At 48.1% G+C, this 16,135-nt stretch overlaps 1 protein-coding gene and 1 long non-coding RNA gene across 21 annotated transcripts in view; one reads left to right on the top strand and one right to left on the bottom strand.

Moving 5' to 3' along the window:
* FHAD1 (forkhead associated phosphopeptide binding domain 1) overlaps positions 1–16,135 on the top strand; it is a 156,571-nt gene that overhangs the window by 87,219 nt on the left and 53,217 nt on the right. For all 20 annotated transcript variants that reach the window (XR_012425833.1, XM_065529680.2, XM_074019591.1 and 17 more), the window contains 3 exons: positions 822–1,017; positions 11,102–11,172; positions 13,367–13,519. Coding sequence is in view for 19 of the 20 variants with exons in the window: in XM_065529680.2 (XP_065385752.1) it covers positions 822–1,017; positions 11,102–11,172; positions 13,367–13,519 (420 nt within the window). In the remaining variant the exon portion in view is untranslated. The remainder of the gene's footprint in view (positions 1–821; positions 1,018–11,101; positions 11,173–13,366; positions 13,520–16,135) is intronic.
* LOC135967248 (uncharacterized) lies at positions 222–15,485 on the bottom strand. Its single transcript, XR_010581249.2, has 2 exons — positions 15,395–15,485; positions 222–1,160 (listed from the first exon to the last, which is right to left on the bottom strand). It is a non-coding gene; the product is annotated as an uncharacterized lncRNA (long non-coding RNA).

Raw genomic sequence — 16,135 nt, 5'->3', positions numbered from 1 at the left:
TTGGAGTAAGTTAGGCAGAAATGCTTGGCTTTTCTGTCCACTTTTTCCTCTTGTTGGAGAAGAAAAAACAAAGGGCCTCAAAAAATGCCTCCCAGAAGAACTTGGCGTGTCCACAAAAGATGCCTGAGCATCTTCAAATACGGACTTTGAGCGGCCCCCATCCCCAACCAAAAAGACTTTTTTTTAAATAGCCCCCATGTTATTTCCAGAGAAACCAAAGAAACATTCCTGCTTTTTATTTACATTTTCTTTTTTTGGCCCAGACACAAAAGGCGGTTGCCACACCATTGCCTTTGACTCTGGAGGAGCAGGGACCAGAGGACTTGGCCACAGCCCTGCGGCCCCCACCCTGGAGCATGGCTTATCAGAGCAGGCGGTGGCTGCTGCTTTCTCTGGAAATCAGCAGCTCCTGTTCAGGGAGTTCGTGCAAATGCTGGCTTGTCAGCACCCTTTCAAATCAGGAAACCACGCTTTCCGACCAGCTTGTGTGTTGATCTTGGCAGGAATTCTGATGAATGGAAAAAAGAAGTAGCCACATTTGCTTCTCATTGCAGCCAAACTGTTGATGGCACTTTAGCTTTGGGGTTTCATATACCTAACAGTGGGTTCACTTTGACCATCAAAAGTCCAAATTAGAGTATATATAAAAAAAAAACTGTCAAAACATAAAAATTTTTAAAAAGAAAAAACTGAGCCCTCCCAAGGCGGCCAATATGTGGCGCTGCCTGCTTCATTGCAGAGTCAATGTTCCTCGAAGGTTCACGTCAGGGCCTATTTCTGGCCACAGGGCCTGGGCTCCTCATGATCTCACCTCTTTGCAGGCTTGCATGAAAATGTCCTGTTGCACCAGTGACCTGAAGAAGGAGGTCGACCTTCTTCAGCACCTCCAGGTGAGCCCACCTGTCTCGGGGCTCCAGAAGGTGGTGCTGGACATCCTGAGGCACGCCCTGTCCTGGCTGGAGGAGGTGGAGCAGCTCCTCCGGGACCTTGGGATCCTGCCCTCCAGCGCTGACAAAGGTTACTGGGACTTTTTTTCTCACATGGTTGCATGACTCTAAAATGTCGTGTTGAATCTCAGCATGATGGGACATCTGTTGAGGAAGTCATCCTGGGTATCTGGCCAAGTCTACTCCTTTCTCCAGAACCCCCTGCTTCTCTGCCTGAGGCGTAATTTTCCATTAAAAAAAAAAACGCACAAGTGAGACATGATAACTGAAGACAAATGAAACAGAAGCAAAAGGAAATTTAAATCAAAATTATGCAAAGTCTCATTACGCTGTTTAACTTCCAAGGCATTTTCCCGTGGAAATAGCCACGTGATTCTAGGCACTGACCCTGTCTATGCCTCAGTTTCCGTATCTGTAAAATGAGGCTAATAGGGAGTACCCACCCTTTAGGGCTGTTGTGATCATTAAAATGCATGAATACATGGAAAGTACTTGGAACAGTACCTGGCACACAATAGGCATTACTGAATGTTTATTGACTTTTAATTTTACAAAAAAATAGTGTCACATTATCCCCAATTTTCTTTGGTTTGTTCCTAATGGTACATCATCCACGTCAGTAGACACAGACCTACATCATCGCTGTTACTGACGGCGGTTACTGATTCCATTGTGTGGGATGTGCCATTGTTTTAGACAATCCCCTATCATGGGCACTTAGGTGATTTCCAGTTTTTCACACTCATAAATCATGCTGAGATGAACACTGTTGCACATATACCTGCTTATATTATCCTTATTTTCCTAGAAGTGGAAAGGCATGAACCACTTTCTTTCAACAAAGATTGATTGCATGCTTGCTTACTAGACGCCACATGCTGTGCAGGGCAGAGACATAATGGGGTCAGGAACAGGTAGAATCAGGTCGTGCGTATATGGTTCACTGTAAAATTCTTCCAATATGACCATACATTTGAGATTTTTTATAATAAAATACTGGGCCCTCAAAGAGCTTATGATCTCGGGGGAAGGATGAGGTGGGCATTAATGGGACAATCACTCGAACAAACATGAAAGCTGAGTGGCGACAGTTGCTATGCAGTGCAGGGTTCGATCTGGTCAGGGAGAGCAGGGCATCTGCAGGATGCATAGGAGTTGTTTGCCAAAGAAGGGAGAGAGAGCATTCCGAGCACAGGAGCAGTGTGGTGGCAGGGGGAGCATGGAGAGCACAAGGGGCTAACAGAAATGGGCACAGGGCCAGGCAGGCTGGCCAGGGAGCTTCCCAGGGCCATGATGTGGGATCTTGCAGGGCCCTGGTGAGCAGCTTTATTCTAAGGGCAGAGATAAGCCTGTGAAAGGTCTTAAGTAAGGAGCTGGACAAGCTTGCATTCTGAGACAATCATCTTGGTGGCAGGCGGACAACGTCCTGGAGGGTAGGCAGCGTGGTGCCCCAGGAGCCACTTGGGAGGCTGCCATAAGAGATGACAAGGCCACCCTAGGGCAGGGTGGGGATGGAGAAAGAGAAGATTCAGATTCAGGAGCGAGTAAGAGGTAAATCAACAGGCCTCAGTGGTAGGACTGGAGATGGTTGGAAGGAAGGTGATAGAGGAGAGTCAACAGGACCTCTTGGTTTCTGGTGTGTGTAAAAGACAGATGTGATTTCTTCACTAAAACTGAGAGCAAGGAACGCAAGATGAGGCCCAGGTTTGAGAGGGAAGAGGAGTGTGAGGTGCCTCTGAGACATCTGAGATGAGATGCCCAAGAGACAGCTGTTTACCCGGGTGTCTTGTCGGGCTAGATAATAATGATGTATCCCCAGCACCCAGAGAGCACGTGCCACACAGCAGGGGCCTAATACATATCTGTGGGATGGAGGAATGAATGGGAAGGAAGTGTAGATGGATGGGTGGATGGATGGATGGATGGATGGATGGATGGAAGGATGGATGGAAGAAAGGATGGATGGAAGGGTGGGTGGGTGGATGGATGGATGGATGGATGGATGGATGGATGGATGGAAGAAAGGATGGATGGATGGGTGGGTGGGTGGGTGGATGGATGGAAGAAAGGATGGATGGAAGGGTGGGTGGGTAGATGGATGGATGGATGGATGGATGGATGGATGGATGGATGGATGGAAGAAAGGATGGATGGACGGGTGGGTGGGTGGATGGATGGAAGAAAGGATGGATGGATGAATGGAAGAAAGGATGGATGGAAGGGTGGATGGATGGATGGATGGATGGATGAAAGGATGATGGATGGAAGTGTGGGTAGGTGGGTGGATGGATGGACGGGAGGAAAGGTGGGTGGATAGAAGGATAGGTGGGTCTGTGGGTGGATGAATGGATGGGTAGAAGACAGGAAGGCAGAAAGGAAGGCAGGAGGGAAAGCAGGAAGGGAGGCAAGCAGGCAGGAAGCAAAGCAGGAAGGAAGATTAAGGCCATAGATGTGAATGGTATCACTTCGGAAGATTATTTATTCTTCAATCTTGAAGAACAGCCGGAGAACTTTGCTCCATGTTTTGCCTGATTTCATGGAAGCTCATGACTGACATGAAATTAATGAGAGAGAAGGGAAAGAGCCCAGGGCTGCACCTTAAGGAACTCCAACATTTTGAAGCTTGTTGCTTCTCCTTGCCAAATCACCCTCCAGAGAGCCTGCCTCAGTTTTATATTCTTTCCACAAGGAGTAAGAATAGAGGAGTGATTTTCAACCCTGGCGCTTCAACATCCCCCGCAGGATGCTTCCAAAGTATCCAGAAGGTGGGGTAACATTCTTAAAAAGCACAAGCAAAACCAACATTAATTTTGATGTAGGAACCTTCCCCTCATCATATAGCAGAGAGTGTTACTGTTCTTGCAATCAAGGCAGAGTCGTGAGCTTACTTGAAATGCGGTAAAACATGGAGCAGAGTTCTCGTTGTTCTTCAAGACCGGAACTAAAACAAAGACCCTGATTTCCATCCTGGTAATAACAGAGCCAAGCTATGTGTGCACTGTCCCCTTCCCACTCCCAAGACCATTTTAGTCATCTAGACTAAGTCCATAAATCTAGGCATATATTACTGTTAAGAAATGTGGGTTGCTGTCAGTTGTAGTGGCTCATGCCTGTGATCCCAGCAACTTAGGAGGCTGAGGCAGGAAGATCATTTAAAACTAGAAGTTCAAGACCAACCTGGGCAATGTCATGAAACCCCTCATCTCCAAAAAAATAAAAATAATAATAAATTAGCCAGGCATGGTGGCACAGGCCTGTAGTTCCAGCTACTCATGAGGCTGAGCCAGGAGGATTCCTTGAGGCTAAGATTTCGAGGCTGCAGTGAGCTATGATTATGCCACTGCACTGCAGCCTGTGTGACACAGTGAGAACCTGTCTATAAATAAATAAATAAATAAATAAATAAATGCAGATTGTAAAGTTAAGCTTTCAGGCCAGTAATTCCAGAAAAGCTAAGGAAGACTGATTTTAGGCAGCATTCCTCAGACCAGCCATTTCATTCTGACTTCATAGAGTCGGGAGATTTGAAGGACATTAAGCAGGTCTCTGCAGAATCCCTCCCTGGTTAACACGCACCCTGGGTCAACAAGAAGGGGAAAAAGAAAGCAGTATTTCCCAACTACTGGTCCCCTTTCTTGATGCCCTTACCCCCACCCCCGCCCCCAGCTAACCTCTTGGAATGATGTTCCACGAAACACTCGTTGGGGAAACGGTGGTTTGCTGGCTACATATTCTGTGATTACAACTAAAAGAATGGAGAATAACAGAAAGGTTGGTAAGCAGGGCACATCTTTTGTCCACTCAGCAGAAGAGGAAGTTGATGGTAAAAGGCATTTTCTCTTCCAGTACAAGCAATATTACGTCAAGTGCCCAAAAGACTGAAAGAACAGGGTGAGCTAGAGTATGCCCCATATTCTCTACTCTTATACCTAATTCCTAGCCCAGGGCTAGTCCAGGAGGAGGATCGGGAAGAGGAAGATGAGGAGGAAGGATGGGGAGGGGGAGGGACGAGGAGGAAGGAGGAAGGTAATGATGACAGTGATGACGGTGATTATGGTGACAATGACAGTCATTCATCACTGAGGACTTGTATTCTAGATACGGTTCTCAGCATTTTTTATACATGATCTCATTTCATCCTCACAATAACTCTATGAGTTAATAATTGGCCCATTATCTTCATTTTAGAAAAGAGGTAACTGGCTCAAAGCTGGTTTTCTGATTACTCCACCAGGATAAGGTGATTCGAGGCACTTCACGTTACAGAGGCTGACAGGGAGTCCCCAGTCTATTCATCGCCATCCCGTATACTCCCAGGAGCCGCCTGCATGTCTGGCTCCGAAGAGAAGGGTAGAAAGCACGGGTTGTTAACTCCTCTTGGGGACTTAGCACTGTGTTAGGTGTTTCACACGCATTGTGTACTTTTATCCTCCCACCTACCCAGGGAGGCAGGTATGATTACCATCTTTATTTTATTTATCTTTTTTTTTTTTTTTGAGTGAAAGTCTTGCTCTGTTGCCCAGACTGGAGTGCAGTGGCATGATTTCAGCTCATTGCAACCTCCACCTCCCAGGCTCAAGCGATCCTCCCACTTCAGCCTCCCAAGTAGCTGGAACTACAGGCATGTGCCACCATGCCACCTAATTTTTGTGTTTTTTTGTAGAGATGAAGTTTCGCCATGTTGCCCAGGCTGGTCTCAAATTCATGGGCTCAAGCAACCCACTCAACTCCCAAAGTGCTGGGATTACAAGGCGTGAGCCACAGCGCCCAGCCTGCATTTTAAAAGTAAAGAAACTGAGACACAGTAATGTTAAAAAGTTGCCCAGGGTCACACAGCTAGTACATTAGGGCTAGGACTCAAACGGAGGTCTTCGTGACCCTGATCTTCCTATGATCCCTGCCCCTTCACCCCCACCCCCTACACACATACACACTGCCTCTGAAGATGCACCAAGGTACCAGGCACGTGCCCAGTCCCTCGAGAATGGGTGCTGTCATCGGCTCGGCCAGCGACAGAGCTGAGAGTCGTCTTTCCCTAAGGTAAACTGCATCTGATTCCTACCCTGCGCCATAACCACAGAAAGCCCCATCTGTATCACAGTAATGTTCCAAGCTGGGACACTGGGGACCTACTGCCAAGGCCTGAATTTCAGCTGTGCACCTACTAGCTATGTGGGCAGTTACGTGATGTGGCTGTGTCTCCATTTACTTGCTCATGAAATGGCCATCCAGTCTCTTAGGGGCATATGAGGACTGAGTGATGGGATACACGCATGGCAGTGCTGGTCACAGGCAGCTCATACTCGGTGGGGGCTGCTGTCATTGTCAGCCTCCAATACTTGTTGACTTAATCTGACCTAAACATGGGTAGCCACCAGCCAGGCAGGCATGTGGGCCGCATAGCCTGGTTTACTTGCACCCAGGTGACATCCTTTGGAGCCTCGGCCCTGTCTCCATTTAGCAGCAAATGGGGTTTCCTTAGCTGTGAGCCCTCAATTGGGTTGAAGCCAACAGCCCTTTCTAGAGGCCTCCTCCTTAGAGTCGTGACAGTGGCTCTGGTGTCCCGACTGCCGGGTGACCAAGCTGCAACCCAGTCCACGCCCCTCCAACCTCAGACCGCCTGCTCTTGACCACTGGGCTACCTGCCTCTTAGAACATCCTCCTAAGAGATAAAACACACGTCACAAACTAGGACGTAAGTCCTGAAACGAATCCCCCAGAGGAATCCAGGTGGGCTAAACGTCAGGGAAACGACTTGCAGTGTTTGTGTGAGATGTCACGTGTAACCCACAAGGTGAGGCCTGGTGGGGTCCAGTGTGTTCGGAAGGGTGGAGGATTTGCTTTGTGGTTCAGCTGGGAGGATAAGAATGTTTAAGCGGCACCTTGAAAGTCAGCTGAATACTCCTCCTGCCTGGTTTCTCAGGGTTCCTCTGATAAGGGAAGGAAAGGACTTTTTACATTTTTCTCTGCAAGCTCCATCGTTTGTGTCTATTTCTGCAAGACTTTGTTACAAACAAAGGACTTTTCTTGCATGCATGGCAAACCACTGAGATATCCAAGATACACTGTGTCTTTAAATGAAAAGAAAGCAAGTTGCAATACAATATGCTTAGTGTGCTTTTATTTTTTTTTAGATATCAGTATCTGAGCAAAAGAACAACCTTGAGAAAAAGACATCAAACTGTTAGGAGTATTATCGCAGCAGGGTGGGATTGCATTGGACCTTGACTTCCATTCAGTTGTTCAACAACTGTTCGTTGAGGGCCCCTGTGTGCCAGCCACCATGCCGAACAGGAAGACACAGCAGCAAACACTTCCCACATCATGAATTTCTGCAACATATATAACTTTTGTAAACAGAAGTATAAGAAAGACTTGTTGCTTCCCCCAAAGAGCAAAATCCCATTATCATTACAGTTAGTCATCTCATCTAGAAATAGAAACGTGATCAAATACTGGCCTCCCCTTCAGCATCCTCAACTCCCTCACGCCTTAGTCCTCCTCAGATCCCAACTATGATTTCATCCTTCTCCTTTGGTTCCTGGGTCACACGTTGCAGCCAAGCAAAATCCCAGACTTATCCCAACAGAGCCTCCACAGATGTCTGTATTCACCTGGTCCAATGGGCCAAGCCAATGTCAGCTCAGCCATCTCACTTCCTCCGCCATCTTGGTATCCTTGCAATGCACCTCCCCAATGCACCAACCCAAACCCTGTACTCTCAAGCCTCCAAACCCTTTGAAAAGAGAGTGACAGACCTAGGTCTGAATTCTGATTTACCACTTACCAGCTCTGTAGCTTAACCTTGGGGAGCTTCTGTCGTTTCACCTATAAATATGAACACACTTCCTTGCCAGGTTGTTTATAATGATTAGAAAGATGTATCAGACTCTTGGCATAGCACTGGCATACAGGAGGTGTGCTATTATTATAATATTGCTGTTCTCACGTTTCTGTGCTGGAAATCCTCCGAACGGTGCATTGCCCCATGCACAAGCATGTTCTCCTCGCTTCCTTTCTCTCTCTGTGTCCATCTTTTATTCCTTCCCTCCATCATCCCCACGAGGTCTTCCTCCTAGATGCAGCACGTACCCTGCCCTGTCTCCCCTTTCCTCTCCTTCCCAGGGACCTTGTGCACAAAATTCTTCTTTCTTTGGCGTCTGCGGCCTTTCTTTTCCTCTTAGTTCCTTCCCTTTGCCATCGAAGGGGCACTTCAAGATGGCTCTACCATCCTGAAAAAATCATTCTTCTCTGGAATCCATCGCTTCTTTTGCTCCTTTTCAATTGCTCTTACTCCTGTCTTCACCTGTGATCTTTAATAAGCATGTTGCACCCTCGGTCTTCATTGCCAACTTCTTGGCCTTTCTGCCAAGTAACTGACGTGGGCCCCCTGCAGCACTGACTGGGCCACCACCCTCTCGGGGACCATGTCTCTGACCTGCCCAACACTCTTCGTTCTCTTTTTTGAAACCCTTTTGCCCCTCAGCTCTTCAGGCCCTGGGGCACTCTGCTTCCCTCCTGATCTTTTCCATTCATTCCCAGCAGCCCCCTTCACCAACTCCTGTCCCTAACGAGGGTGTCTTCTCCTGTGCAGTCAGCCCTTGGTCCACCCCGTCTCCTTTCTCACAAAGAAACTCTGCACTTCCGGGCTTCCCCAGCCACTACTATGTGTTATCCACACGGACGCCTCTGCAGGAGGGGCTGCCGGGAAGATGGTGCAGGGAGTCCAGCCGAGGCAGCAGGTGGGGTCCCTGGCTGGGGGCCATGGCCACCCGGAAGAAGGGGGCCTCTTTCTTCATTCACACGAGGACCCTGGATGGGCTGGGCTGGGCCGGCCTTGCCAGTCAGCATGTCCAGCTCTCCGCTGACCATCCCTCCCTCGAGTCCTGCCCATGCCTCCAATTCAGCATGTCTGAAACAGCCTGGGGGCTTCTCTCCCCCTGCCACAGCCCACCCCAACCCCACCCTGTCTCTCTCCCGTCTGATGGCGCGGCCACCATTCTACCGCTTTGAAAGGCTTTCCCTTTCTTCCTTCTCCTCCTCGCTTCTCCCACCCTCGGTTAGAGGATCAGCACTGAATTCCTGGGCGTCTCTCGGGCCCTTAGCAGAGCTCCCTGCCTCTCACTCGGAGGAGGGGAGCTTATCACAGGCAACATCCAGGATCGTCTGGTGACATTTTTGGTTGTCACAACTGGGGTGGGGTGAGTGGGGGTGCCCCTGGCATCCAGTGGGTAGAGACCAGGGATGCTACTAACCATCCCACAATGCCTAAGGCAGCCCCCACGGCACAGACTCAACAATGTCAGCAGTGCAATACCAGCAATATGGCCGGACCTATCAGCAGTGCTGCAGCAAAGAAGCCCTGCCAGCTCCAGCCTCTCGAATGCAGCCCAGTTATTTTTCTGCAAAAGAAACACACATACACACACACACCACTCTTCATCAGGCTACTTCACTGTTCTGCCAGCTGCTAGAATAGTGACTCAGACCCTGAGTCACACCAATTAGTCTTGGCTAAGCCACTGGCCTGCTGTGTGGCGTCGGGCAGGCCCGTGTCTCAGAATGCCACTGCCTCATCTATAAAATGGGGACCCACTGGGCACCTTTCAATCATGTTTAAATCAAGTTTCCTCTCTCAAGGTGATGGTTGCAGGCCTGTCACAGCTTGACCTCACCCTTCCACGCCTCCTCCACCATCTGCTCCTCCCTCTCCCATCATCTACTCCAGCCCAAGTAAGCTCAGCACTTCCCTGGAGGAGCACTGCCTTTTCCTAACCCACCCCCACCACCCCCACATCCCTGTACGAAGCTATGGCTTCCCGTGACTACTGTAACAAATGACCACAAGAGAGTGGCTTAAAACAACACATTATTCTCTTAGCGTTCAGGATTAATTCGGTTTCACCGGGTTAAAGTTCCTTCCGGAGGCTCTAGGGCGGCATCCGTTTCCTGGCCTTCTTCAGCCTCTAGAGCTTCATTCCTTGCATTCCTTGGCTCGTGGCCCCTTCCTCCATCTTCAAAGCCAGTGACGTGGCATCTTCCGGTCTCTCTTCTTCCATCACATCACCTTCCCCTCTGTCTGTGGTCAAACCTCCCTCTGTCTCCTTCTTATAAGAAGCCATGTGATGACATTGGGTCCACCCAGATAATCCAGGAGAACACCGCACCTCGAAATCCTGAACTTAAATCATATTTGCCAAGCTCCTTTTGCCCCGTACGGTCACACCCACAGGTTCCAGGGATTCGGACCTGGAATCGTAGGGGGTCATCATTCAGCCCCACACACCCCTGTTCTGAAGCACCCTCCCCCGGCTCACTGAATTCTGCCCACCCAACAGCACCCACACCCAGTGGTTCTTCAACCAAGTGGCCTTACTTGCTCACTCCAGGAATGATGTCTCCCTCCTCTGAGACCCTCACCCTCCCCTCTCCTTCAGCAGTCACTTACACGCCACCTGAGGTCATTGCGTGTTTCCAGCAGGCATTTACACCTTGTCTGTCGGACTGAACTGCAAGCCCCTGGAGGTCTTGGCTTTTGACCATCCCCCACACTTAGCACCATGCTTTACACACAGTAGGCAGTTAATAGGTGTTCTGTTGATGGTTTATTTTCCACCTCCAAAAAGAAAGTTGAATGTGAGCTCAACCAAGGCTTATCAACTACTTTTTTTATTTTTATGTTTATTTTTATTTTTATTTTTTTGAGACCGAGTCTCTGTCTGTTGCCCGAGCTGGAATGCAGTGGCACAATCTGGGCTCACTGCAACCTCTGCCTTCGAGGTTCAAGTGATTCTCATGCCTCAGCCTCCCAAGGAGGTGGAATTACAAACATGCACCACCACACCCAGCTAGTTTTTGTATTTTTAGTGGAGATGGGGTTTTATCATGTTGGCCAGCCAGGCTAGTCTCGAGCTCCTGACCTCAGGTGATCTGCCCATCTCAGCCTCCCAAAGTGCTGGGGTTACAGGCGTGAGCCACCATGTCTAGCCTAAGCCACCGTGCCCGGCTGCCTATCAACGACTTTAAAACCACAGGTTGGATGACAGCTCATGTTGTTTTGATGGGATGGCAACGTTGCCTTCATCCACCTGTCTGCAAGCTTTGGAGTTGAATTGAATTGATACTTACATTCTTCCTGCTTCTCTTTTTTTAAGGGTTCTCTTTGTATCTGATATATCTTCTGGAACATTATAAAAAACTTATGAGCCAGACCCAGGAACTTCAGGTAATTCTTTTAATTTCTTTTTTTCCAAAGTTCATTTCAGCCCCTGGTTGGCATTTATATAGCACTGTGCATTTGAAACCTGTTTTTTCTTTATCAGCTAGTCAGTCCACACCCTCCAACAGGTGAAATGATTTCTCTGTTTGCACACAAAGAGGTACAGAAAAGGTTGGCTAAGATCTCCCAGGAGGGTAAGGACAAGGACAGGGTGCTGCCATCTGTCTGGCCTCCTGGGCCAACCACACTGTTTGTTTTCCTCTGTCAAAGGCCCAGAAGACTTAACGCCATCAGATTTTTTTTTTTTTTTTCCGAGTCTCGCTCTGTTGCCCAGACTGGAGTACAGTGGCGCAATCTCGGCTCACTGCAGCCTCTGCCTCCTGGGTTCAATTGATTCTTCTGCTTTAGCCTTCCAAGTAGCTGGGATTACAGGCGCCTGCTACCATGCCTTGCTAATTTTTATATTTTTAGTAGAGATGGGGTTTCATTATGTTGGCCAGGCTGCTCTTGAACTCCTGACCTCAAGTGATCCACCCACCTCAGCTTCCCAAAGTGCTGGGATTACAGGTGTGAGCCACTGTGCCTGGCCTTAATGCCATCAGATTTTGAAAACTGTGTTTGTTAAATCCAGTGGACAAAATACAGCTATCTATAGTACAGGCAGCAGAATTACTAAAAGAAAAGAAATATTCTAGAGGCAAATGAGCTTTAGGGGTTATATCATTCTGATAACTATAGCCATAAGAGTGTTATATAATAACCACAAAACTTCAGCGGCATTCAGCAGTTGCTATTTACTGCTCACGTGTCTGGGGTCAGTGGCAAGGTGGCTCTGCTGACCTTGGATGGGCCTGCCCACTTGTCTGGGTGTTAGCTGGCCTTTGGTTGATCTAGACTGGCCTCAGCTGGAGTGACTCAGCTCCATGTGTCCCTCATCCCCCAGCAAGCAAATCTAGGCTGTTCTCAGGGAGACTGCAGAGGTAGAAGAGAAAGTGGCCCAATCACATAGTGTTTTTCAACCTTCTGCTTGTGTTATGTCTGCTAAGATCCCATTGGCCAGAGCAAGTCACATGGCTGAGTTCAGTGTCTGGAGGCAAAATATGGGCGGGCACTGCAAGTTACATAGCCCTAGACATGGATAGAGTGGGGTGAAGAAGGGACCACGGTGCCAATCAGCCACAGAGGCTTGAGTCCAGGGATTGGCAACTTTCTCTGTAAAGGGCTAGGTGGTAAATATTTTATGCTTTGCAGACCATATTCATACCTCTTCCACTCTACTACAGTAAAATGAAAGTAGCCATAGACAATATGTAGGCAATGGGCATGATAAGTATGCCACGGTTCCAATAAAACTTTATTTATGGCGGGCACAGTGGCTTATGCCTGTAATCCCCAGCACTTTGGGAGTCCGAGGTGGTTGGATCTCCTGAGGTCAGGAGTTCAAGACCAGCCTGGCCAACATGGTGAAACCCCCATCTCTACTCAAAATACCAAACTTAGCCAGGTGTGGTGGTGGGCACCTGTAATCCCAGCCACTCGGGAGGCTGAGGCAGGAGAATCACTTGAAGCCAGGAGGTGAAGTTTGCAGGGAGCCAAGATCGTGTCCCTGCACTCCAGCCTGGGCAACAGAGCAAGACACCAGCTCAGGAAAAAATAAAAAATAAAAAAAAAGCCACCTTATTTACAAAAGTATGCAGTGGACCCGATTTGGCCTGTGGGCTGTAGTTTGCCAACCCCTGGTCTAGTCCCTTCTCCTCATTTTTCAGATAAGGACAATTTCAGTGTCACACAGCTAATGGGCGAAGAATCAAGACAAATGTTCAAGCCTCCTGGCTCCTAAGTGACTGCTTTTTTTTTTCTCACACCCACCTACCACTTACTAGACACCTACTATGTGCTCAGCACTGCTAAAAGCTTTCCATCATTATCTCACTTAATCCTCACAACTCTAAAAGGTCAATACTGTTATTAACTTCATTTTCTAAATGAGGAAGTGTCTAGAAACAATTAGAGCTGGGATTCTTTCTAGATCCAGAGTCTGAATTCTTAATCACTGCATGCTGTGGTGTTCTGTGATTTTAAGAAACTTTTGGGTAAACCTTTGTCCCATGAAAGGTAAACAATTGGTAAACAAATGTGGAAAGACTCTTTAGTTAGGCCTGTCCCCCATCAGCATCGGTTTACTTTTCTCTCATTTCAGATCAAGTTCAACAGTTCTCAAGAAACTCAGCAGTCTTTACTGCAAGAAAAGCTGCGGGAGCATCTGGCAGAGAAGAAGCAGCTGAACGAGGAGAGGCTGGAGCAAGAGGAGAAGCTGAAAGCCAAAATCAGGCAACTGACGGAAGAGAAGGCGGTAAGGTGGTCCCTGTCATTTGCTTTACTACTGAAAATTGATGAAATGGTCTTTTATATGGGAAATTGAGGGCATATGTACTTAGACAAATCTCAGCTACTCTGTTTGGTGCCGTGAAACTAAATTAATTAAACAGGGTGAATAAGTGGGGAGGATTTAACATGAAGTTTGAATTCTAAAACTCACAGCAAAATCAGCTTGAAAAGGCAGCGTGATTGAAATTTCAGGAAACGGTGCCTTGTTTGTGTACACATTGCAGTCAGCTTTATAAAATCTGAGTCATCGCTGCAGGTCCTGGTTTGTAGCTGACAGACTGTTTCTAAATGTGCACAAGATCAACTTCAGATGACAAATTTCAGTCTTTTGCTTTCTCTTTATACATATCAGGGAAAACAAATGGCCAAAATTGCTACTGACTTTTCTAGAAACCAGGCCAGTTAGAAGACAGCAGTGTCTCTAAAACTCGAAGGTGCCCGTGAATTTTCTGGGGATCTGGTTAAGATGCAGATTCTGTCTCAGCAGGCCTGAGACGCTAGATTTCCAACAAGCTCCCAGATGGTGCTGACGCTACCAGTCTGCAGATCCACATTTTCTTAGGGCAAAGTCTTAGAGGAAGATTTTCCCAAAGTTTCCTGATCAGAACCACCCAGATGTTTTGCTAAAAATACAGATCTTAGTCCCCACGCCAGACCCGTTAAATCAGAACATCTGGAGAGGGCCAGGAAACTGTATTATTTAATGAGCTGATTCTCATCACTGTCCTAGAGTTGGCCCTTTTTTTTGTTAAGATGGGGTCTTGCTCTGTTGCCCAGGCTGGAGTGCAGTGGTGTGATCACAGCTCACTGCAACCTCAAACTTCCAGGCTGCAGTAGTCCTCCCACCTCAGCCTCCCAAGTAGCTGGGACCACAAGCATATGGCACTACACCCAGATAATTTTTTTTTTTTGGTAGTGATGGGATCTTGCTGTGTTGCCCAGTCTGGTCTTGAGCTCCTGGACTCAAGTGATCCTCCCACCTCAGCCTCTCAAGTAGCTGGGGCCACAGGCACACACCACCACACCCAGCTAATATTTTTATTTTTTGTAGAAATGGGGTCTCTCTGTGTTGCCCAGACTGGTCTCAAACTCCTGGCATCAAGTGATCCTCCCACCTCAGCCTCCGAAAGTTCTGGGATTACAGGCATGAGCCGCCATACCCAAGGGTTGGCCCTTTTTGATATTCAGGGACCCCTCCCATGAATTTTACCGTCTTTATGACTTTTGTCATTTAGGAGATTAAAGATTACTAATGCCTTGCACCTCTCCTCACCGACTCTCCGCATTGTGATCTAAGTGGGGTGAGGGTGTGGCCCCTGCTCTGGGATTTCTAAGCACTCCCGGGTGGTTGCAAAGTGCAGCCACAGTTGCGAGCCACTGTCGTGGGTGGGTGTGGAGCAGCCTGTGTGTGCTGACCCTGCTCACAGCCCCCGCAAGATAGCAGCCCCAGATCCACCAGACCTCAACTCTTCCCAGATCTCTCCTTTCTTCCCCAGAAGAGGACTGGACCTGCCACCTTCTCCATCTTTCCCCAGCTCCTCTGCCACACACCTGCCCTCCAGACCTCTCCCCCTTTCATCTCCATCCTCACATGTGTGTCCAGTTACCCCAAGACATCGGTCTCCTCCTCCTCCCCCTTCTCTTTGCCTCTTTCTCTGCTTTTCTGCATTTGCGAAATAAAAGATTAAAAAGGAAGAGCCATCTGACCAAATCATGTGCAATCCGCATAAAGGTAATATTAATGATAGCTATAAATCAAGACGGGCACATTTTGAAGGGCATTTAGATATGGAAGAAGCCAGCACTGTTCCACAGAGAAGAAAATAAAACCAGAAAGTACCTAGAAATCTTCAGGATGTTCACAGAACTCTCCACCGACTTCCTTTTCTCTTCTCTGATTACCTTCTCCTTTTAACATCGGCATTCCAAATGCCTTATTTTCTCTTTTTAATTTTGGATGGACTTTTTCCCTTGTCAGGGTCTGGTATTTCAGCCCCACCGTGTTAAACACTGCGTTGGGCGCCTGCCTAGTCTTCCTAGACACCCATGGCGACACTGGCCTGGCAGAGTGTTCTAAGAGCTGGCGTCAGCCCCTCTTTTAAACCTGCAAACCTTGATGCACCCCACCGTCCTTGCAAAGGGAGGAAGCGACATCAGGTCCCTGCCAGACAGACTGTGACACTCGAAGGTCACCCTTCCTCTGACAGTCGGATTGATGGACTTGACCCTGGGGACTCCTTGGAAAGTTACCTCTTGGACATCAGTGCCAGGTGTCCTGACTATGTGAGCCTTCCTTAGCCCTTCTGACTCCCATCACCTGCCCTTTCCGAAAAAACATGTGTCCAGGCTCATTAAGTAGCCTCCCTCTCATGAATCTTGACTTATTTGAGGACTTTGTTTCAAAGGGGGGAAAAAAAAAGTCTGGGTTCCTCTATCAATCTAGCATTCTTTTCTTATTACCAGTTGTTGACAACAGTCACTTGATTTGTGCACACACCGATACGTTAGATCAGGGATTGGCCAGATTGTCCCATAAAGGGCCAGATAGTAAATATTTTCAGTTTTACAGGTCATACGCTCT

Source organism: Macaca fascicularis, chromosome 1 (genome assembly GCF_037993035.2).
Source record: "Macaca fascicularis isolate 582-1 chromosome 1, T2T-MFA8v1.1".
Lineage (NCBI taxonomy): Eukaryota > Metazoa > Chordata > Mammalia > Primates > Cercopithecidae > Macaca > Macaca fascicularis.
The sequence above is the reverse complement of the archived record's forward strand: the minus strand, read 5'-3'. Positions and strand labels throughout refer to the sequence as shown.